The 22,871-nt window shown below is 55.8% G+C and overlaps 1 protein-coding gene across 1 annotated transcript in view; it reads right to left on the bottom strand.

Moving 5' to 3' along the window:
- Positions 1-11,248: 11,248 nt before the first annotated feature.
- The window catches only part of TMPRSS9 (transmembrane serine protease 9), a 30,233-nt gene continuing 18,610 nt past the window's right edge, over positions 11,249-22,871 (bottom strand). The window contains exons 8-17 of the mRNA XM_007460374.1: positions 22,214-22,350; positions 21,137-21,455; positions 19,636-19,807; positions 18,900-19,171; positions 18,172-18,308; positions 15,211-15,607; positions 13,124-13,295; positions 12,160-12,425; positions 11,886-12,022; positions 11,249-11,410 (exon numbers count right to left, since the gene is read on the bottom strand). Of these exons, the coding sequence (XP_007460436.1) occupies positions 11,249-11,410; positions 11,886-12,022; positions 12,160-12,425; positions 13,124-13,295; positions 15,211-15,607; positions 18,172-18,308; positions 18,900-19,171; positions 19,636-19,807; positions 21,137-21,455; positions 22,214-22,350 (2,171 nt within the window). The remainder of the gene's footprint in view (positions 11,411-11,885; positions 12,023-12,159; positions 12,426-13,123; positions 13,296-15,210; positions 15,608-18,171; positions 18,309-18,899; positions 19,172-19,635; positions 19,808-21,136; positions 21,456-22,213; positions 22,351-22,871) is intronic.

Below are 22,871 nucleotides of genomic sequence, written 5' to 3'. Positions count from 1 at the left end.
GAGCAAAGCCCTGGCTTAGGTCTGGCAACAAAATTCCCCCTTCCCTTGTTACTGCTCCTCATTCTTGAGGGGGCGCTGAAAGGCGAAGGTTTGATTTCTGAAGCTGCTTTTTGCTGAACGTGGGTGTAGTTTCTTTCTGGATTAGAAGAACAGAAGTGTTCCCTGACTAACCTAAAATAAGTTTGATCGTCACCAGGATGCAGTCCCAGTTGCTTGTATCCTTGTGTTAGTATCATCTGAAGTTTGATGGTTTCAAGCCATTTACTAACGAAGTTGACAAGGCAGTCAAGGAGACAAGGCCCGAAGGTGAGCCGGAGGATGGTGGCCGTTAGTGGGCCAAGCAGTGGAAGAAACCAGTTCAGCTGCGGGGGCTCTGCGTGACCATATCCCAGATGGAGCTTGGTTCTTGACCTTGTGTGTTACATCTGTGTAACCACTGAGCTTGTTCATAGATCGCTTTTGTGTTGACCTCAGTCTGACCAGAGTTATCGACGTACATACAGCTGGTTTCATTCAAAACTGCGCAGACTCCCCTTTGCTCAGCCAGGAGATAGTCAAGGGCTAGCCTGTTGTCGAGAACAACGTTTGCTAGTGAGTCTAGAGGAGTACGGGGTCCTTATAAGGCAACCTCCGTGTTTTTAGACGAATTCTCAAGGGCCGGTGTGAGATTTTTTTTTTTTTAATTAATTAATTTATTTTTGGCCGAGTTGGGTCTTTGTTGCAGTGCACGGGCTTCTCATCTTGGTGGCTTCTCTTGTTGTGGAGCACGGGCTCTAGGTGCACGGGCTCAGTAGTTGTGGCTCGCGGGCTCCAGAGCGCAGGCTCAGTAGTTGTGGCGCACGGGCTTAGTTGCTCCGCGGCATGTGGGATCTTCCCGGACCAGGACTCTAACCTGTGTCCTCTGCATTGGTAGGCGGAATATTAACCGCCGCGCCACCAGGGAAGCCCTCTTTAATCCAACTTTTAAATGTCATATCCTTTCTATATGTATACATTTACAGTATGAATCGTGATTTAAATTACTGGGAATTAATAAAAACTGCTATCAAAGAAACTGTTGAGCTATTCAGTTACCCTCGTGTGGGATCTTGTAGAGTGATTTCATGGTATGTGAGACCTCCCCAGGGGGCCACCAATCAGAGAGCTATCCCTGCTCCTGCCAGAATGAGTCCCATTGTCCTTTGATCTCAGGGCTAGGTGATACCGATGTTATGAATGGTTATACTTAGGTTCCTAGAAGTTGGCCGGCCTAGTGTGCGTTGTTTCATAAATTAGGCATTATTTAAGCAAGGAGAGTCTAGAGCCCACCCCAGAGAAGGGAAGGAGGTGGGATTGTTCTGATGGGGCAATTGGTTTATTCTCGGGCCACAAAGAAACCAGGTACCCAGGGGGAGTGCATGCCTAGCGCACTTCTGAGGAATTGAACCACCTCCCTAAGTGGCTAGCCCAAGAGGAGGTTTCCTTGCAGTGTGAGGGGAGAGGCCCACCTGCGTAGCAGGGGTCACTGGGGGGTTCTTGACTAGTGGCTTTTCCCCAGGCCTCAGCAGGGCCCCACACTAGACCCCAGACAACTGGCGTCTTCCCTCCCCCATAAGTGCATCTCCTGTCTGGTCCCTGTGTGTATTCGTTGAGTGGGTGCAGAGGGCACCAGTGGGTGAGATTTCCATAGGAGTCAATCCCGGGGCACTGAAATTGTGGGGCAGTGGAAGAAGCAGGGCTCAGAGTCCGGAGCAGCCCCAGGGCATTACTGCAAGTTTCTCCCTTGGGTAGGGGCTGCTGACATGGGCAGTGACCGCAAGGCCGCACTTTAGAGTGAGTGCTTTGTGTCTGCTGGAGATGTTAATTTCAGGGATGAGCTCCAAGCAGGAAAGCTGCGTTCAAGAGGGGTAGGTTTAGTAGGTCCGTTAGCCAAGGTGAGAGTGATGCTGTCATTCTTAGGGGTAAAATGTAACACCTTTAATCCACAGGCATCACTTTGTGGGTGGGGGTGACAGACCAGCACGGGGATAGAGTCTGTCCACAGGCTGTAATCCCCGAGAAATGTACTATTGCGTTAAGCTCTCATTTCACGTGGACAGTTACAAGGGACAGGCTTAGCCAACTGCTAAGCCTGTCCACCACATTACTCACCTATCAGTAAGTTCTTCCTTTTGAAAAGTAACTTAAGGGCTATAACAGGTTCACAGGCGTATGGAGTGGGTGGCTTCTTCCTCAGGTATGGGTGCTGCCTTCACTCTGGCATGGTGGGTCCACGGGGCTGTGCCGTGTGATGGTCAGGCAGTCTGAGCGGTCAAGATCACTAGCTAAGGTCCTGTCCACTGGGGTCTAACTGGTCTTGTGGTTTTCCAGCCTTCTGGGTTCTCAAGTAAACCCAGTCCCCAGAGGAGAAAGGGTGGAAAGTGATGTCAGAAAGGGAAGGCAGTTCCGGATCTCTGTAGGCGTGTAAAGCTTTGCTTATTCCCCCTTTCTGTAAGGCATATTTCCGTCGCTCCGTATCCCTCGGGTTGGTCTTGGAGCCAGGTCCTTCAGGAATGGGCCTCCAGTACATGAGCTCATACGGACTCAACCTGAGCTTTCCTTTGGGGGCTATTTGCATTCTTTTTTTTTTTTTTTTTAATAATTTTATAAATTTATATATTTTGGGCTGAGTTGGGTCTTCGTTGCTGCGCGCAGGCTTCCTCTAGTTCTGGCGAGCGGGGGCTGCTCTTCGTTGCGGTGCGTGGGCTTCTCACTGCAGTGGCTTCTCGTTGCAGAGCACAGGCTCTAGGTGTGCGGGCTTCAGTAGTTGCGGCACGTGGGCTCAGTAGTTGTGGCTCTTGAGCTCTAGAGCGCAGGCTCAGTAGTTGTGGCGCACGGGCTTAGTTGCTCCGCGGCATGTGGGATCTTCCCAGACCAGGGCTCAAACCCGTGTCCCCTGCATTGGCAGGTGGGTTCTTAAGCACTGCGCCACCAGGGAAGCCCGCTATTTGCGTTCTGAAAGGTGCTGTGGGGAGAAGGGGCATCCAGGGTTGATAAGTGTCTGAGCCTAGTTTCTCTACGTTTCTTTTGAGGGTTTGATTTGTTCTACTTTTCCTGAGGTCTCTGGTGTCCAAGTGGAGTATAAACCCCATGTAATTCCTAGAGCTCTAGAGAGTCCCTTAGTAATTTGGGAAACAAAGGCAGGCCCACTGTCACTCTGGATGGACTTGGGGAGCCCAAACCAGGGCTTATTTCCTTGAGCAGGGCCTAGGAGACCTCCAAGGCAGTCTTGGTTCAGGTGGGAAACACCTCGATCCGGCCGGGGAAGGTGGTAGTCACAGCCGGCAGGAATCTGGAATTTCCTTGTGCCTGGGGCGTTACTATAAAATCAGCTGGCCAGTCCTGACCTGGACGTGTGCCTTCATATTGGGTGGCGGTCACTGCCTTGACCCCAGTGGCGGGTGTAAGTGTTGGGCTTATTCCGGAGGCAGATGGGGCACGCTTCATCCCCGTTTAAGGAGATGGTGGAGATTGGGGGTAGTCATGGACTTGATGAGCCATTGATACAGACCTCCTGCCCATAATGTGTGCTCGGGCCAGCTTCCCTGGTGGCCTGCAGTGCAGAGGCCGGCGGGAGGAACCGTCACCCCGGGTTTCCTGGGCTTTTAAAATAGCCCCATCTCAAAGCCTTTTCCCTTTCTTTTGGGGGGTGGATGGGAGTTAGCGTCTGGGGGACCCGGCAGGAGTGGCATCAGAACTCTGTCCCCACCCTCTGCTGCTTGTTTAGCTGCCCTGTCTGCCCCGTTGTTTCCTCTTATATTCCTGCTTCTCTCTCTTGATGGCTTCTGCGGTGAATGCCTGCTGTTTCCGCAGGCAGGAGTGTAGTCTCCAGCAGCTACATCCTTTCTCCCTCATCCTTAATGTGTTTGTTCCCTGAGGTCAGCGCTCCCCTCCCCCCTCCACACGGCCCCATGAGCTGTAGGTATTGACGGCTTTCCTTTCCCCGGCTCTAGGGCCCCGATTAGGACAGTTAATCCGGGCGATAACGGGGCCCTCCGGGCAGAGCGGCCAGAGGGCAGACCTTTAGCCTGCACCCCTTGAGCGATGGAAACCCCCTGGGCCACCACGCCCTGCCTTTCGTGTCCCATCTTTCATAACGCTCCTTCCGTGGATGAGCCACTCTGAGTCTGCATTCTCTCTAGGGGAGCTCTTCAGGTCAGGCCGACGGAGGTAACCCTGTTCCATAGCTTTATCACGACCACGGGTTAATCTGGGGCCTGGCTGAGGTAGCAGGGGGGCAGGGTGAGGACACTGCAGGGCTTCAGTCACAGAAGTGTTGTCTAGAAGTGCGGCTCGGACTTGCAGGTTTATGCGGGGCTGGAGGTGGTGGGAGTACCAGATGGTCAGGGCCTGTACAGAGGTTAATTTGTCAGCGTCTCTGAAGAGCTGAGAAGTACCAGCTCCAGCCCGTAAGCACGGGGGACACCCTTTAGCTACGACCTGGAGCCAGAGGCCCCAGTTTTGTGAAAGCTCCCCTGGGGCAGTTCCTCTGCTCTCCTGTGCATATAGATGGAGGGGACGGCTCGGCTCAGGTCGGGGGAAGGCGGGTGTGGCTCTCACCAGAGGCTTTTCAGTTCCAGGAGTGTCCGGTCATGATTGGGGGTCCACTCCAGAAGTCAAGGTTCTTCCCTTTTAATTGTTCATACAAGGGCTTAGCAATTAAGCCGAAGTTGGGAATCCCTATACAAGCGTCCCCAGGAAACCCTGGAGCGGCTTCCCCTTACTAGGGGTGCCCGCCGTCTGGCACATCAGCCCCTTCCTCTCCTTAGATGGCGCCCTGTGCCCCTTTTCTGCTATAAATCTTAAGTGTTCTACCCGCTGGAGGGGGAGCTGGGCTTTTTCCTTCGAAACGTCCTGTCCTCTCTGCCAGGTGATTGAAGGCGTTAGCTGTGTTACAGGCTCTGTGGTGGGGCTGGTGAGAGGAATGTCATCCGCGTGCTAAGTATAGTTCCCTGTTCTAACTCGAGCTCACCACTGTCTTCAGGGCAGAGCCACCCAGCACAGTTGTTTCCTCGTGCTGTCAGGGCTCCTGCCTTTCGATTGCAAAATCTTAATGAGATTTTGGGGTTAGGGGCACACAAAGAAGGCATCTGTTAAGTCTAACAGAGTACCAGGTCCTCTCAGGGTTTAGGGTAGAGTAATGTGCACGGCTTTTGCACCACAGGGTGAGTCTCCTCCGTAGCTTCATTTATGGCCCAGGGGTCCTGAACTAGCTGGTATCTCCCATCCGGCTCCTTTACCGGCAGAGTAGAAGGGCTGCCAGGGCACTGGCAGGGTCTGAGAAGCCCTTGCTTGAGTGGGCTTTGTGCCCACCAGCGCTTCTTGACTTAAGCGGTGTTGCTCTGGGTGACTGTGGCCGGGTCGCACCTTGATTAGGACTGGCGGTGCCCTCCTGGCTCTGCCCACAGTGTTGCAGGACCCTACAGAGGGATTAACCCCCTTAAGGATAATTGGGCCATTTTAAAAAATAATTAATTAGGTAATTTATTTGGCTGCACCGGGTCTTAGTTGTGGCATGCAGGATCCTCCTGGCGGCACGCGGGATCTTTCATGGTGGTGCATGGGCTCAGTAGTTGTGGTGCACGGGCTTAGTTGCCCCATGGCACGTGGGATCTTCGTTCCCCGACCAGGGATGGAACCCAGGCCCCCCGCATTGGAGCGTGGGCCATTATTTTTGGCCGAGGGCAGTAGCACTAGGGCTGCAGAACGGAAGGGGGGCTTAGGTGTCTCAGTGGTAAAAGGTTTTTCTCTCAGATAAAGCGTAGCTGCCAATCTGTATAGTAGGTCTCTTCCTATTAGAGGAATTGGGCGTTCCGGGACATAGAAAAGTGAGATAACATTCTCTCTTCCAAACCACACTCAGAAGAGCTCTATAAAATTACGTTCCTGTGACTCCCCTTCCACTATCCCATCCTTGTACATTTTTCTTGGGTCATCCTGCCTTGTTGGATGTTCAGGACTGAGTAGGCAGCCCGTGTGTGACTAGAATGTCAACCGTTCTACCCCCGACGGTCAGGGTCAGCGGAGGCTCCTTCGGGAGCCCCTGGGCCCCTGCAGCCCTCTTCCCCGAGTGGAACCAGCGAGGGTGGGCCAGGACACCGTGGTCCCCTTGGCTTCCTTCCGAGACCTTTGGGGCACCCCCTTCCGGTGGCTGTGCTCCAGGCACTGTGCACCCTGATTGGCTCTGAGCCCCTCTCTCCACTGTGGGCGTGGTCTTCGAAACCTGGCGACTCATGGATGTCACGGGGTCCCTTTGGTGGTGGGGAGGAGGGAGCACCATCACAGGGCAGCTGGTGACCGTGAGTCACGGAAGCCAGAATACTGCCGGTTGGTCCTGCTCGTCTGTCTGCCTCGGCATCCGCCCGCAGATCCCTGTTCTTGAAGCCCCGAAATGCTGGCTCCAGCCCTGGGAAGTGGGCCTGGGGGCCTTGTCTCCAACTTCTGTCATTTTCTCCTCGTGTCTGGGCGCTCTGGGAAGTGGAATGGGCCTTGAGAACGGCCTGCCCTGCCCCTGACCCCAGGCTCACGTCCGTCTACACGCCGGCACTCCTGAGTCATTCCAGGAAAGCGGGGTGGGGGTGGGGTCTCCCTTCCGCCCCGGATGATCCCTGAACCCTAATCCCGCTTATGGGTTTCTTCTTTGCCAGATGAATGGCCTTCACAGTCACACCCCTGAAACGCGTGAGGTGCTGCCGGCCGTTTTCCTCTCGGCAGCCCCACCCAGGGTCCGTGCTGGGAACGGCCTGGTTTCCAGGCTGGCGGAGAGCGTGTCCTGCATTATTTTGATGGGTCTCATCAGCTTCCTCCCTTGCACTGGTTATAATCAGTGCCTTTTCTTCCCCGGAGAATAAGATGTTCAGGAGGGTTTGGACAGCCGCCAAGTGGGGAAGTGGGTGTGAGTATTCCCTGGACTAAATTAAGGACTCCCTCGGGGTATCCTTCAAACCCTTGGATCTATCCTTCCAGTCATGTAGATCTGGGAAGACAAGGGTACGTACATATGGTCAGACTGCCCCCTCCTCTGGGGACCTCCTGAAGGGGGAATAGCCCACTGATTCCAAAGGGCTGGTACTGAACGCGGCTACGGGTGTGCAGTGGACTGATCCGCGAGGGAGCTGTGGAGAGATGGAGGTGGGAGAGTCGGGGAGGGGGCAGCAGGTAGGGGGTGGTGGATTGGGGGGAGTGGAAGGCATCAGGGAACCAGGAGAGGTAGGGGTAGATGACTCAGGAGTCTCAGGTGAACTGTCAGAAGGGGAGTAGCTGCCCTTGGAGGGAGGAGGTCACGAGGACCCTCAGGCTGAGACTCCAATACCAGGAGAGAGATTAGAAGTAACCTCACGTTTTGGGTTCTTTTTTAATTAATTAATTTATTTTTGGTCGTGTTGGGTCTTCGTTGCTGTGCCTGGGCTTTCTCTAGTTGCGACGAGCGGGCTTCTCATTGCAGTGGCTTCTCTTGTTGCGGAGCACGGGCTCTACGCGCACGGGCTTCAGTAGTTGTGGCACGTGGGCTCAGTAGTTGTGGCTCGCGGGCTCTAGAGCGCAGGCTCGGTAGTTGTGGCGCACGGGTTTAGTTGCTCCGTGGCATGTGTGATCCTCCTGGACCAGGGCTCGAACCCGTGTCCCCTGCCTTGGCAGGTGGATTCTTTTTTTTTTTTTTTTAACATCTTTATTGGGGTATAATTGCTTTACAATGGTGTGTTAGTTTCTGCTTTATAACAGAGTGAGTCAGTTATACATATATATATGTTCCCATATCTCTTCCCTCTTTGTCTCCCTCCCTCCCACCCTCCCTATCCCACCCCTCCAGACAGCCACAAAGAACCGAGCCGGTTTCCCTGTGCCATGCGGCTGCTTCCCACTGGCTATCTACCTTACGTTTGTTAGTATATATATGTCCATGTCTCTCTCTCGCCCTAACACACCTCACCCTTCCCCCTCCCCATATCCTCAAGTCTGTTCTCCAGTAGGTCTCTGTCTTTATTCCTGTTTTACCCCTAGGTTCTTCATAACATTTTTTTTTCTTAAATTCCATATATATGTGTTAGCATACGGTATTTGTCCTTCTCTTTCTGACTTACTTCACTCTGTATGACAGACTCTAGATCTATCCACCTCATTACAAATAGCTCAATTTCGTTTCTTTTTATGGCTGAGTAATATTCCATTGTATATATGTGCCACATCTTCTTTATCCATTCATCCGACGACGGGCACTTAGGTTGTTTCCATCTCCGGGCTATTGTAAATAGAGCTGCAATGAACATTTTGGTACATGACTCTTTCTGAATTCTGGTTTCCTCAGGGTATATACCTAGTAGTGGGATTGCTGGGTCATATGGTAGTTCTATTTGTAGTTTTTTAAGGAACCTCCATACTGTTCTCCATAGTGGCTGAACCAATTCACATTCCCACCAGCAGTGCAAGAGTGTTCCCTTTTCTCCACACCCTCTCCAGCATTTATTGTTTCTAGATTTTTTGATGATGGCCATTCTGACTGGTGTGGAAGTCTGCTATTTGCATTTTGAAAAGTGCTGTGGGGAGAAGGGAGTTCCAGGGTTGTTAAGTGTATGGATCCCACACCAAGAGATCTCGGTGCTCTAACTGAAACCTGAACCAGTCTGCATAGGGGCTGGAAGGGGAGGCGCTGTCTGAGAGGGCCTTGGTTACAAGGCCTCCTTTTAATTCAGCGACTTGACATTCCCAGACCCATTGTGGGGCTGTAGGAGATACTCAGTGTAGGTGGGTGCTTTCAGCCACCAGTCCCTGGAGATAGGGTGAAGGCGGAGTAGGAAATAAGGGTTCTCTCTCCAATCAGGCGAATTGCCCGCAGGGCCTCCCTGGCAGGCAAGGAGGTCTGTTCAAAGAGGGCGTGTCCCTGCTCGGTGACAGGTAACCAGGCAGGGAGGCCGAATGCCCATCTGGCATGTATCCAATTTTCTCTACTCTCAGCTCCAAGGACCCAAGGCCTTTGAACAATGTGGAAGTCCTCTTCCTTCCCCAGCCAGGCAAAGTGATTTTCCTGAACTATGGCAAAAACCAGATTTTTAAAGGGTTTGTGTCTCAGAGGAGGGATCCCTAGGGACCTGTGATGGAGGGTAGCGGGGAGAGACCTGCCTGAGAGAGACGTGGACCCTGCCCGGGATGGCCAGTTAGGGCAAGAGGAACCAACACGAGATGTGCTCTTGGGTTTCCGAGTAGAGCCTAGAGGTGGGGGCTCTGCAGCGGTGGGGCTGAGTGTTCTACTGCGTGCTTCCAGTCGGCAGCGGGCCTGGCGCTCACCTACCCTGGTCCACGAACAGCGCACCCTTGCACAAGAGTGTGTCGGGTGGCGAGCGCCCCAGTGGCCTGTCGGCGCCCAGCCTGCACCTGTGGTCGCGGCCCGCGCTACTTCCAGGAGCACTGGGACGGGCAAGGCCACACACAGCAGAGCCCGGCGCTCCCCTGCGCCAAGAACAGACTGGGGCGCGCGCCACACGCATACGAAACGAGGAGGCGTGCTTGCCACGGCGTGGCGTCTCGAGGGCTTCCTGTCCAGTCCAGTCCCCTTGCCAGGAGCCAGTCCAACTGGGAACCAGTTGTGCGCTCTCGCCTCCTCCCTTGCCAGGGGGTCGGCTCTATTTAGATGACCAACTGACCAGTCCAGTCCTCTAGACGGAGGTCTGTCTCCAACGAGACGACCAGGATCCTTTCCCTTAACTTGCCAACCCTCACAGCCAAACCTCAGCCGGGGAGGGGTCAGCGCCCACCCCGTGTCAGGTGTCCCGTGGGCACCGCCCCGATCTGTAGCAGGCGTCCTTGCTGTAGATACGCTGCGTGGGGGACACTCCACTTGATCCTTGGCTGCTTTTAGATCTCAGACTAAATTCAGTAGAGTCCTCGCGGGCCCAGAGGTTCAGAACTGGGGCAGACTGCCCGGTTATTTAGCCGGTTGGCCCTTGTCAGCCCCGGGCCGGTGAGCTCAGCCCCGAGTTACAGGACGGAGTGGGCCCCACGCTGGCTGCCAAAATTTGTTCCCGATTAAATCGTATGGACCCGCTCGCCTGGCCAAGGCTGCCTGCCTCGGGATGGGGGTGGCGTCCTTTTTCCATTCGAGCTCGGGAGTGGGTGAATAAGGAAGCAGAAGCTGACACGCGCAAGCTTTATTCAGTGGCCAGAGACTGGAGAAGCGGGAGCTAGGTTCACAGACGAACTTCTTGCCCACCTGGTGAGGGGGATTTAATTTTAGAGGAGGAGTGAGGCTAATGATGGGGACCCATATGCAGTAGTCTGCGGGGTAAGGGCAGGGCTTTTTCGAGGGAGTGGGGGGGTCACCCCCTTTTTATCCTGTTTTGATCCTTGATACCTGGTCCTGGCTGCCAGTAGGTGTGTCATTTAATATGCTAATGTAGTCAAATCAGCGTATAACGAGACTTGGTCTGTTGGAGGTCACATTTGTCGCCATCTTGGTCCCAGTGGTTCCATTTGGTTTTTTTCTTTGTGTGTGTGTGTGTGTGTGTGTGTGTGTGTGTGTGTGTGTGTGTGTGTAGCTCTGGACCCTTTAACTTAAAAAGATTGTGTTCACTCCCGCTAAAGGTGGGGGTGACAGAGGGTCATGAGCAAGGACGCTTCTAAGGGTCGGGGCCGGAGAGTTGAGCAAAGAAAGACCTGGAGCAGCTCTGGCAGCACGCTCGGGGCGATCAACCTCATGCCCTGGGCATAGCATCCGGGTTTGGACCTGGGAGTTGTGGCCACACCCCTTCTGAACCGTGACCTCCTGGGGTCACACAAATAGATGCTGAGTGCGGCGCAGAGAACCCTGTGCGTCTCCCCTGTAGGGGCCTCTGTGGGGACTGAGCCTCAGCGCCCCCCTCCCCTTCTTTCCCGAGCACTCCTGGGTTCCCGGGTGACAGGGAGCGTCGGTCACATAAAAGGGAGCCTCGAAGGTGAGGCTGCCCGAGGCTGGGGGTGGCCCTCTCCGGGAAGGCCTCCCCGCCCCCATCTTTCCTCCCACCTCTGGGCCCTGGCTGAGGGGCGGGCAGTCGTCGTTTCTGTGACATGGAGGGCTGAGCCAGCGGGCTGCAGACGAGGGGCTGTGTTTATTGGAACAAAATACGCAGTTAGATTGCACCCCAGTTACCCACAACCCCTCCACCCCCCGCCTGCCACCTGGACCCCCTCCTCTGGAAGGGTGGCTGGCTGGTTCCCGCCACCTTCGCGTCGCTGGTCCCAGGCCTGGGCAGCCGTTTGGCGGTCACTCTTGGATGTTCTGCCCGATCCAACCTCTCACAGCAGCCACCCGGGTGTAGACGCCTGGGAACTGGGGTCGCCCACAGCCGTAACCCCAGCTGGTGACCCCAGTTAGGACCCACCGGCCAGAGGGCTCCCTGCAGGCCAGGGGTCCCCCAGCGTCACCCTGAGGAGAGAAGAGAGGAAAGGCACTCAAGAGCAGGCAGTACCTCCACGGCAGCAGCCAAGGGCGGGCTGGCCTGATCTGCGTGCTCCTGGGCCACCACGGGAGCGTCACTTGGGCTCCCCGTGACCCCAGCTAGTGGCTTCCCCTGTGAGCCTCACTCGTATTATCTGGGAAATTGGTTCAGTGCTCGGGTGAGCGTTCATCCGCCTGGCAGACATTGGTGGGCACCCGCCTGGCGGTCCAGGAGCAGAACCGGGCCTCAGCCCACCGCCTCTGTCCGGCCTGCTCCTGACCCTCTGAGGGGCGGGGGAGGGTGCGGTGCGGGGAACGCCGGCTTCTTACGGTTGTCCACGAAGTGGCTGTCCAGTGGAAACTCGGGGACCCAAAAGGTGCCCTGTTTGATCTAACCGAGAAAGCGCACCGCAGGGTGGGGCCTGGCTCGCGGAGCCCCGGTCCAGTTGCACAGTGCGCTCACCGAGCAGCTGTCCACGCCGCCCTGCGGGAAGCCCGCGCACAGCATGCGGCTGCTGATCTGCACCGGGTAGAAGCGGCGGCACGTCTGCTCGCTGAGGAGGCGCACGGCCGCCTTCTGCAGCTGCCGCGCCATCGAGCCTGCGGGCGAGACGGGACCTGGTGGGCCCGCGCCCTCCCTGCGCCGTTGGGACTCCCGATTGGGGCGCAGGCGGGGTCCTTCCTGACGCCCCCGGGCCCTCAACCTTCAGGGGGCGGGGGGGCCCATCCGCGCCTACCTCCCTCGCGCACGGAGCCCCAGCCGGTGATGACGCAGCGCGCGCCGTCGGGGGGCCGAGGCGCGGGCTCGGGCAGGCAGATGGGCCGCACCAGGCGGCTGCGGCGCACGGGCCCCGCCAGCTCCAGCAGCGCCACGTCGTAGTCCAGGGTGTAGAGGTTGTAGAAGGGGTGCTTGTGGATGCGCGCCACGCGCTCCAGCTGCCCCTCAGCGCCGCTCAGGAACGGCGTGCCCAGGAAGGCCGCCCACTGCTTGGGGTCCCCGTAGCTGCGGGACGTCGGGGACAAGCGTCCGCCCGGGTCCCCCGCACCCCGGCGCTGCTCGCCCGGGGGCTCCCCGGCGCCCTGCCCCGCGGGGGCTGCGTCCGCGGTCGGCTGGGGACCCTCAGATCGGGCACTTGACCTCGGATGAGTCGTCCCTTTGTCCTAGAACAGCGGGGAGGACGAGGGGGGGCCCCCCGCACCTAAACGCGCCCAGCCGGCCCCCAGGCACAGAGGTGACACTACAAGCTGTGTCCATTTCCACCTAATATTACGGCTCTCCTGCCTGCCCACCCGCTCTAAGCTCGGCACCGCGAGGCGCATCCTGAGCCGGGTTTCTCCGTGGGAGGGCAGGCCCCGGCCCGGTCCTCCTACTGCGCACCCTGCCAGGAAGGGGACTCCCCACTGGGTGACCTTTAGGGTGGTGCCAGTCCGAGCAGGATGGCTAGGGATGGAGGTGTCCCGCTGGCCCGGAGACCCGGCCTGGGGCCGCCCCGTTTGGTGGGGGTCGGGCACTGGACTTCGCCCCGCTGCCCTGTGTGGCCAGGGGAGGGCTGTGCGGAGGAGGGTACGGCCTGGGGCAGCGGGTGTCGGGAAAGGGCTTTGCAGTCAAAGGCGCGGAGGCGCCACACCCTGAGTTTTTCGGGCTACGATTGGGTCCCGGTGAACCACGGACACGGGCCATTCGGGGCGGGCGGGACTCACACGTCAAAGCAGTGCGCTGCGGACAGCAGCCACCTCTCGGCCACCAGCACGGCCCCGCAGCGGTGCTCCCGCCGCCGTAGCCACAGGCTCACCTGCCACGGCCACTCCCCGCGGCCCGCGGCGCTGCCGCCCACGATCCTGGTCAGCGCTGCTGCCGGCGCCAGGCCGCAGTCTGCGGGAGAGGCGGGCGTGGGTCGGAGGTCAGACCACGCCTCCTCCACGCAGACCGCCCAGCTCCGCCCCTGCCTGCAGCCCCGGGTAGGTAGCGGCGCCTGGGAGCAGGGAGTGGGGTGGGGGACCCACCTCGGGGAAACGCCTTCCCCCAGGGACCCTGGGCCTGGCGCTTGGTCCTACAAACGAGCCTCTTCTGGGCTTTTCTCAGATAATGCATTTAAGTTTGGTTCCTGTAACCTCAGCCTCGGGGCCTCACCTCCCCAGCTGGGGGCCAGGCCAGGGGCTCTTTACCTGGGTCTAGTGACCCAGCGTCCTTCCCAGGGTAGTCCCTCTGCCCTGTGACAGACACCCTCCCCCACGTGCAGCACAGGGTGCACCCTCGGAACACAAGAGTAGGAAGACCAAACGCGTAGCTCCGAGGAGTGCTGCAGGGACCGCCGTCAGCACCCGGCGGCGGGGGGCGGGGGGAGCACTCAGGTACACATCTGATAATTCCCACAGGCTGTTTTCCAGCTCCACAGCCAGTGCCCCCTCCCCTGCCCTGTCTCCCACCAGCCAGCCGCCTCCCCTGCCCTCCATGGTCGGGGAAGGCCCTCCTGTCCCCACACCGAACAATATGTGCCATGTCAGGAACCCTCCTCCACCTCCTGGCCCCCGACGCTGAGAACTGTAGCTACTGGAAAAGGAAGAATCACCAGGCTGGAGGCCCGACCCAGAGGCAGCCGGCTGCAGAGTGAACAAGAACCGGCATTTCTCCCAAGGACACGCTGCAGCGGTAAAGTATCAAAACGCCCCCTCCTCTGAGCATCCCTGCTGGATGGGCAGGGGCAGCGAGTTCCCCTTGCGCCTGGAGGATCTCAGTCACAGAGACTGTGCCCCGATTTCCAGCCCAGCCCAGCACCACCTCAGCTGAGGGGTCTCTGGACTCGACTTTCTTGTGGTACCCGGAGAGGCACCATGTCCAGACCCCTGGCACGTGGTCTGCTTTGCTCTGAGCCGGTCAAACTCTGCTTCCTCTCAGCATCCCCTCCACGCCTTCTGCCCCGGATCCCACAGCGCCTGCCTCTCCCTCTGTTTGGTGAGTCGCCCCTTGGTTCTTTGGTGTGTGCTGCCTTGCTGCAGCGAGCCCATAACCCTGACTTTGTGGGTGCGGGTCTGTGTCTGGGGACTTGGGCTGACTGGGCCAGCCTCTGTGTGAATGTGGGGGGCAACGAAGGGCAGGGTACAGAAGCCGGGCCCCATTCTAAGCTTGGTGCCCGGGACACTGTGGACGGCACCTATTTGAGCCAAAGGAAATTGCCTACATTTGATGGGGCTTTATTTTTGACCCAGAAATATGGCAGTTTCGTATGGTTCTGATTAATATTTAATAAAAATAAACTCCACATCTCAGACACAAGCTCAGGGCCATGTTCTCTGTCAGATCTGTCAGCCAGTTACTGCCCTGTTGTACCCCCCCCCCCTTAGGCCTGTGGGACCAGCTGTTACGTGTGCATCTGCCCTGTCAGTGCCGGGTCCCTGCCGTCGGGGCCTACGATGGTCTGACTTGTGTCCCCTCCAAAACTCGTAAGTGGAAGCCCCTGACCCCCAGAACCTCAGGATGGGACTTTTGGAGATGGGGCCTTTAAAGAGACGATTAAAGTAAAAGGAGGTTGTTCGGGTGGCCCTAATCCAGCATGACTGGTGTCCGTATAATAAGAGGAGATTAGGACACAGACACCCACAGAGGGGAGACAACATGAGGATGCGGGGAGAAGGCGGCCGTCCTCACACCGAGGAGAGAGGCCTCAGAGGGTTCCAGCCCTGCTGACACCGTGATCTCCACCCCCCAGGCTCGGACGCTGTGACAGCAGCCCTAGCAGGTGACGCAGGACTCCCGCCACCCACCCACGTCACTCCATTTCTCTGGGTACCTGGTAGCTGCGAGCCCACAGTGGTCTCCGTGGCGTGTGGAGGTGGTGTCTGTCCCCTAGTGGTGGTGGTCATGGCGGTGGTGGTCCTGTTGGCAGCTTGGCTGGTCACCCTGCTGGTGGCCCAGGGGGTGGGTCTGCTGGCCACGACCCCCAGGACCGTGAGGCCAGCCGTCGTCCTGGCAGGGTGACTGCTGGTGGGCGTCCTCGTGGTGGACGGCGGGGGCGTGGAGAGGGAGTGGGAGGACATGATAGCGAGGATCCAGCCCTTCAGCCGGGTGATGCGGGTGTACACGCCTGGCTTCTTGGCCTGAGCACAGCCGATGCCCCAGCTCACAATCCCCGCCAGATAGAACACGCCAGGCGTCTCCTCACAGGCCAGGGGTCCCCCAGAGTCACCCTGAAAATGAAGGACAGAGGGCTGGCTGACCATACCGGCACCCTCTCCGCAGAGGCACCGCCAGGCGCTCCCGTGCTGCCACGAGTGGGAGAAACTCCTCAGCAGAGCTGGACACGCACAGGACCTCAGCAGGACGGGCCTCACACCCACGTGGGGCTGTGAGACCTTGTGTGACCTTGAGCGAGTCACCCCTCTCTGAGCCAGGATTGCTCTTACTTTTGCATTGGAAACAAGACAGCAGAAAACCCTAAAGAAAAGAACTCTCCTGGGCAAGAATATACAATGGGAAAAAGACAAGTCTCTTCAGTCCTGGGAAAGCAGGACGGCCGCATGTAAACCAGTGAAGTTAGACACACCCTCATGCCATGCACAAAAATAAACTCACAACGGCTTAAAGACTTAAATGTAAGCCGTGACACCATAAAACACCTAGGAGAGAGCATAGGCAAAACATTCTCTGACATAAATCGTGCCAGTGTTTTCTTAGGTCGGTCTCCCAAGGCAATAGAAATAAAAGCAAAAGTAAACAAATGGGACCTAGTCAAACTTACAAGCTTTTGCACAGCAAAAGAAACCATAAAAAAAAAAAAAAACAAACGAAAAGACAACCTACAGAATGGGAGAAAACACTTGCAAATGATGCAACCGACAAGGGCTTAGTCTCCAAAATATACAAACACCTCATACAGCTCAGTAACAAAAAACCAAACAACCCAATCGAAAAACGGGCAGAAGATCTAAATAGACATTTCTCCAAAGAAGATATACAGATGGCCAACAGGCACATGAAAAGATGCTCAACATCACTAATTATTACAGAAATGCAAATCGAAACTACAATGAGGTACCGCCTCATGCCGGTCAGAATGGCCATCATTAAAAAGTCTACAAATAACAAATGCTGGAGAGGGTGTGGAGAAAAGGGAACCCTCCTACACTGTTGGTGGGAATGTAAGTTGGTGCAGCCACTGTGGAGAACAGTGTGGAGGTGCCTTAAAAAACTACAAGTAGGGACTTCCCTGGCGGTCCAGTGGTTAGGACTCCATGCTTCCACTACAGGGGGCACGGGTTCGATCCCTGGTTGGGGAACTAAGATCCTACATGCTGTGTGGCGCAGCCCAAAAATAACTAAAAATAGAGCTGCCATATGATCCATCCATCTCACTCCTGGGCATATATCTGGAAAAGACAAAAAATTTAATTCAAAAAGATATATGCCCCGCAACATTCATAGCAGTACTATTTACAGTAGCCAAGACATGGAAGCAACTTAAATGTCCATCAACAGATGAATGGACAAAGAAGACGTGGTACATTTATACAACTGAATATTACTCAGCCATAAAAAAGAATGAAATGCCATTTGCAAAAACATGGACGGACCTAGAGATTACCATACTAAGCAAAGTCAGTCAGAAAGAGAACGACAAATACCATATGATATCACTTACATGTAGAATCTAAAATATGACACAAATTAACTTATTTGTGAAACAGAAACAGACTCACAGACATAGAGAACAGACCTGTGGTTGCCAAAGGGGAAGGGGAGGCGGGAGGGTAAATTAGGAATTTGGGATTAACAGATACACACTACTATATATAAAATAGATAAACAACAAGGCTTTACTGTATAGCACAGGGAACTATATTCAATATATTGAAATAAACTAATGGAAAAAATATATATAGGCACATATGTATATACATAGACGTATAACTGAGTCACTTTACTGTACACCGGAAACTAACACAATGTTGTAAGTAAACTAGACTTCAGTAGAATAAAAAAAAATTTTAAAGCATGATGTTTGCTGTAGGTTTCCATTATATGTCTATCATAGGGTTAGAATTTTTTAAGTTTTTAATTAAAAACGTTGTTAAAAACTATCTGATGCTTTTTCCTGTGATTTTGACAATTATCCTGTTTCTCCCCTTCAGTGTACTCATGCAATGAATAGCATTAATGGATTGTCTTGTGTGGAGCCAAACTTCTTATGACATCAACTCACTTTGTTTGTGATGTGTTTCCCTTATAGTACATACCCTGCTGGCTTGAATTTGCTAATATTTTATTAAGGGTTTTTTCATCTGTGCTCCTAAGTAAGACTGGCCTATGCATTTCCTTTTTAAAAATTTTTTTTCTTTTTTTCTTTTTGCCATGTCACGCGGCTTGTGGGATCTTAGTTCCCCAACCAGGGATTGAACCCAGGCTACGGCAGTGAAAGCGCCAAGCCTAACCGCTGGACCACCAGGGGGCTCCCTGAATTTCTTTACCTGTGTGTTTCTCTGGCCTTGGTAGCATGGTTCAGCTAGCTTCTTTTTATGTTCTGGAGCTGATTTGTTTCCCCTTAAAAATGGGTCAGCCACGTGTCAAGTGTGATGGGGTGGTCATATATGTACTCATGTATGATTAGCTTTCCTTCAGTTAACATATACGAGACAGCTTTTAAAATCAGTGTGTATATATTTTGTGTAGATCTACCACATGCTTTGAAACTGCTGCCTCATCTTCTGTTTGGACGTATCACGATCTCTCTAAACCGGGTCCCTCCTGGACTCACCTGGCAGGAGTCGACCTTGCCCTCCAGGAACCCCGCACAGATCATCCTGTCCGTGAGTGAGAAATTGTAGAGGGCGCTGCATGCCTTCTGGTCTATGATGCCCACGGATGCCCGCTGCAGGAGGTCAGGCTTGGTGGCTGCCAGGACAACGATACCACCCCCGAGGGCCACTTACACAGGGACCGCTGTTCAGTAGCCGGCTTCACTCTGACCACAACCCCAGAGGGAGGTGCCATCCCCGTCCTACAGGCCAAGGCCCGGAGGCCCACGGCCTTGCAGGGATGTAAAGTCACACAGTGAGAAGGAGGCGGGTCCCACCCTAGAATCTCACCACTGTCCCTGAGCGGATTCCCTAGCACCTTGGGTGACCTGCAAGGGGGCTACTCTGAGGTCTCAAACAAAGCGTTAACTCTTGGGGGGGCCTATGAAGGGTATAACACAAGGGTCCCCAAACTTTTTCCATAAAGGGCCACAGAGTAAATATGTTCTGCCTTACAGGCCAGACAGCCTGTTGGGACCACTCAGCTCTGCTTTTGTAGCAGGAAAGCTGCCCGGGGCTATCAGTGAGTGAGTGGGCGTGGCTGCGTGCCAGTAAAACTTTATTTATAAAAAGCAGCCCCACTGGGCCCATGGGCCGGAGTTTGCGACCCTGAGTTAGTGGAGAGGTGAGTGGTTTGCGGGCGGTGGGACCAGAGCCCCGGGAGGGGGTGGGGGGGGCGGGGGCTCACCGTTTCCCTCCTGCGTGTTGCCCCATCCAGAGATCATGCACTTGCGGCCCACAGGGAACTTCTGGATGGCCAGGGGCAGGCAGACAGGCTGCACGTACTTGTTGAAGACCAGGGGCCTGGCCAGCTCCAGCACGGCCACGTCGAAGTCCAGGATGCTGGGATTGTACTGGGGGTGCAGCACTGCCCGCCTGAGCCCCATCTTCACTGGGCTCCCGCCGACGCCCGAGAGGGACGCGGTGCCCAGGTGGGCCCGCACCAGCTCCACCTTTGTGCTGCTGGGAAGGGGCCGATCAGACTCCCTGCCGCCCCGCCCCCCCCTCCCCGGGCACCGGGCAGAGCTTCAGGACCCAGGCCCCGGGGAGGGCACCACGAGACCGTGGGCAAGGCAGGGGGCCCCCCCGGGCCTCATTTCCTTCTGGGACAAGAAGGCACGAGAGACCCCCCACGGCTCTGTGACAATCAGAGGTCAATGCCACCTGCCCTTGAGTGGAGGGGAGGAGCCTGCCCCCCAACTCGGCCCCTCTGTGTCCCTCACAGACCAGCTGGACAGGATCCTCCCAGAAGCCACTCCCCAGAGCCCCCTACTTCTTCACGCTGCCCCCCATCCGCCCCCTACCCCGCACCCCGCAGCTGGACGTGACCCTGGCCACATGCTGGGTCCTAAGTGGTCTCTGCATGCACGGGGATTTGATGGTGGGGGGACCCGGTGATGACGGGGGAGCCGAGGGGGCCTTACTGGTTGAAGCAGTGGGCGGCAGACAGCAGCCAGCGGTCCCCCACCACGGTGGCTCCACAGAAGTGCCGGGAACCCTCCTTCAGGCTGACCTGCCAGGGCACCTCCCCGGAGGCGGCCCCGAACCCGCCCACGATCCGGGTGGGCTTCTCCAGCGCCGGCCTGGCCCCGCACTCTGCGGGGACGAGACAGGAGGGCCCGCGCATCTCAGCCCGCTCGGCGGGCGGCGGGACCACCCTGGTTCCAGAGGGGCCTCGGGACACAGGGCACAGCCTCCGGGCTCTGGCTGGGCCAGGGCACAATCGTCCCGTCACACACATGAAGAAATCGAGGCTTAAAGGAGCCCTAAGGTCTCAAGCGAGTACAAGTACGCAGCCCGGCTGGGGGGATATGGGCGAAAAAGAAGATAAAAATCACAGCAGCCCTGTTCCCACCAGTGAAAATCACAGCAGCCCTGTCCCCACCAGTGTCAGCACGGCAGACACAGGCCACAGCCCGGGCGGCTCTGGACAAAGGCAGAGTCGGGTTGTTACGGGCTTGGGGGCAGGATGGGTGCAGGCGAGTTTAAATGAGGCACAGTTAAACAACTACACTCCAATAAAATTTTTTTAAAAAGATAAATAATAAAATAAGCAGAAAAAAATGAAGTTAATTTGATACTCATTTCCACAGGCAAAAACAATATAATATCAAAATTTTTTCATTTTTGTTACATATAACTTTTTCTATATTATGCGTTGTGTGATGTTTATTCGATTGTATGCACGTGTGTGTACCCCTGTGTATGTGTGTCTTTAGCAATATATCTTTGGCCAGGTACACAGTACTTTGGAAAACTGGTATGTACTCAACATAAATCATGTATTCTTTCTAATGGGAGTGTACTTTACTATTCTTTCCTACTCTTTATTTTTAAATATTTAATAAAGATGGGAAGCACATCTTAATTGACTTTGTATACCACTGTCTGTCAGAATTTCACATTATTAATTACAATATAAATCTTGAATTGTTAAATGATTGAGTCGGAGCAACCAAGAATAAAGGAGATTTTTGTGTTAAAAAAAAAAAAGGCAGAGTTTCGACTGGCTTTGAGCCTCGCAGGTCTGTGGGACCACAAAGGCGGATCAGTATCAGATCCGGGCAGTGACTGGACCTGGGTCCTCGGAAACCGCAAAGTCGAGACAGGTGGAGAATTTGTGTGCTTCGTGTGGGTGCTCGTGTCTGCGGTAACCCCAGGTCAGTCGCTCTCCCACCCTGGCCCCATCGTCATGGTCACTGGCCTCTTGCTGACCCTTCAGGATATTCTGAGTACACCCTCCTCCAGGCTGGCAGTAGGTGTCATCAGGCAGTAAACGTGAAAATAGCCTTTGCCCGGGCATTTGACAGATATCACGAATCAATCACCTATCTCTTCCCCACAGACAGCTTCGGAAAGCCAGTACCAATCCACCCAACCCCACACGGAGTGGACACCCCCTTCTGCTGTCTCCCCAGAAAGTACCTTGTGGCTTAGATGCAGTGGCTGAGTCCAGAGGCACGGCGCTGGGGGCCAGCGTGGGTCTGGTGGGCGTGTTGACCACTGGGCTCTGTGGGCTGGTGGGCCAGGCGGTGCTGGGGATGGCCGGGGCAGGAGCCGCCGTGGGGGCCAGAGGCTTGCTTGCAGTGGCAATGGCCTCCAGGATCCAGTCACGCAGCCTGGTCACTCGGGCGTACACCCCCGGACGCCGGGCTTCTGCACAGCCGATTCCCCAGCTCACGATGCCGGCCAGGAAGAACCTTCCGGAGGGCTCCTCGCAGACCAGGGGGCCCCCCGAGTCGCCCTGGGAGACAAAGGCACACCCTCAGGAGGGGTCGGGGCTCCGTGGCTGCAGCTGGTCCCAATCCCAGAGCCACAGGGTCAGAGAAGGAGCCCTGGTTGGGGGTCGTCTCCCCACGCGCTCACGGAGCACATGTGGGCTAATACCTCACATCTCGGAACCTCAGTCTCTTCTAAAAAAATAAAATAGGACAGTTGGACTAAGATCTCTAAGACCTCTTTCAGTTCTACCACTGGCAGTTAAAAACCCAACCCAAATAAACAATATCCCCTCCTCTCCGTAGCCCAGCAGACCCTGGGTAATGTCACCGGTGGCTTAGGAACCTCCAATCATCATGCGGCGTCCTCCTGCAGGGCCGCATCTGCCCTCACTCATCCTGTCTTGCTATATCCTTTGCCTTCTCCTCACACCCAGCTCACCGTGACCCTTTCATCCTTAAACACAAGCTCTCTCTTACTATTTCCCGCCGTTTTCTCCAGCTTCTGGCTCTGATGTGGCACCCCGAGCGCATGCAGCAGCCGCTCCCCACCCACCAGGCCTTAGAAAGGAGAGCAAAGATATAAATTAAAAGAAAAAGGAAATCCACAGCCATGTGACAAACCAAGCAGAGGAAATCTTGGTGGTGGACCAGCAACAGAAGACTCCCCCTTCCGGGGAGAGGGGAACCTCGGGTGGAAGCCTGGGGGCCTTTCCCAGCCACCTCAGGGGCTGGCAAGGCGTCGTCTGGGGCCTCTGGCTTCTTTCCCAGGCACCGGGCTCACCTGGCAGGAATCCACCTTCCCGTCCAGGTAGCCGGCACACAGCATCCTGTCGGTGAGCGAGTGGCCATACAGGCTGGCGCACAGGGCCTGGTCCAGCAGCTCCACGGTGGCTTTCTGCAGCATCTCCGGCTTGACCACTGCCCAGCATGGGGAGAGACAAGCAGGGTGAGCACTCCAGGACCCTGGCAGCCACCCCAAGCCAGGAGGCTGAGCTTCTGTTTCCCCAGCTGCGGTGGAGCTGCTGCAGCCCCAGATCAGAAATGAGCCAGGTCCATCAATGCCCACTGACCACCCTCTCGGCCTGGACAGCTAAGTGGCATCAAAGTTAATGCCCCAAGACTAGGCTCCTCCCCTCCCCTCCCCAAACCTGCCCGCCCTGAGCTCCCCCTTACCTGCTGGAATCTTTTCTTAGTCCAGCCGTAGCCCCATCTTGGCTAAACATTAAATCAGATTACGTAGCCTTTTCCTCAAATGCTCCAGGGTGTCCCCCCCACCCCCACCCGCCCAGCTCAATCCAAATACCCAAGCTTGGACCACCTACCCTGGCACCCCAGGCCCTTTGCACATGCCGTTCTGGCTGCCTAGAATGCTTGTCCCTGCAGAATCTGTCTGCCTTCCTCCTCTCATCTCCTATTTTAAATTGCAGCCCCCCCCCCCC

This window comes from Lipotes vexillifer, unplaced genomic scaffold (assembly GCF_000442215.2).
Source record: "Lipotes vexillifer unplaced genomic scaffold, Lipotes_vexillifer_v1.1 scaffold225, whole genome shotgun sequence".
In the NCBI taxonomy this organism is placed as follows: Eukaryota; Metazoa; Chordata; class Mammalia; order Artiodactyla; family Lipotidae; genus Lipotes; species Lipotes vexillifer.
This window is presented reverse-complemented; position numbering and strand designations above follow the sequence as displayed.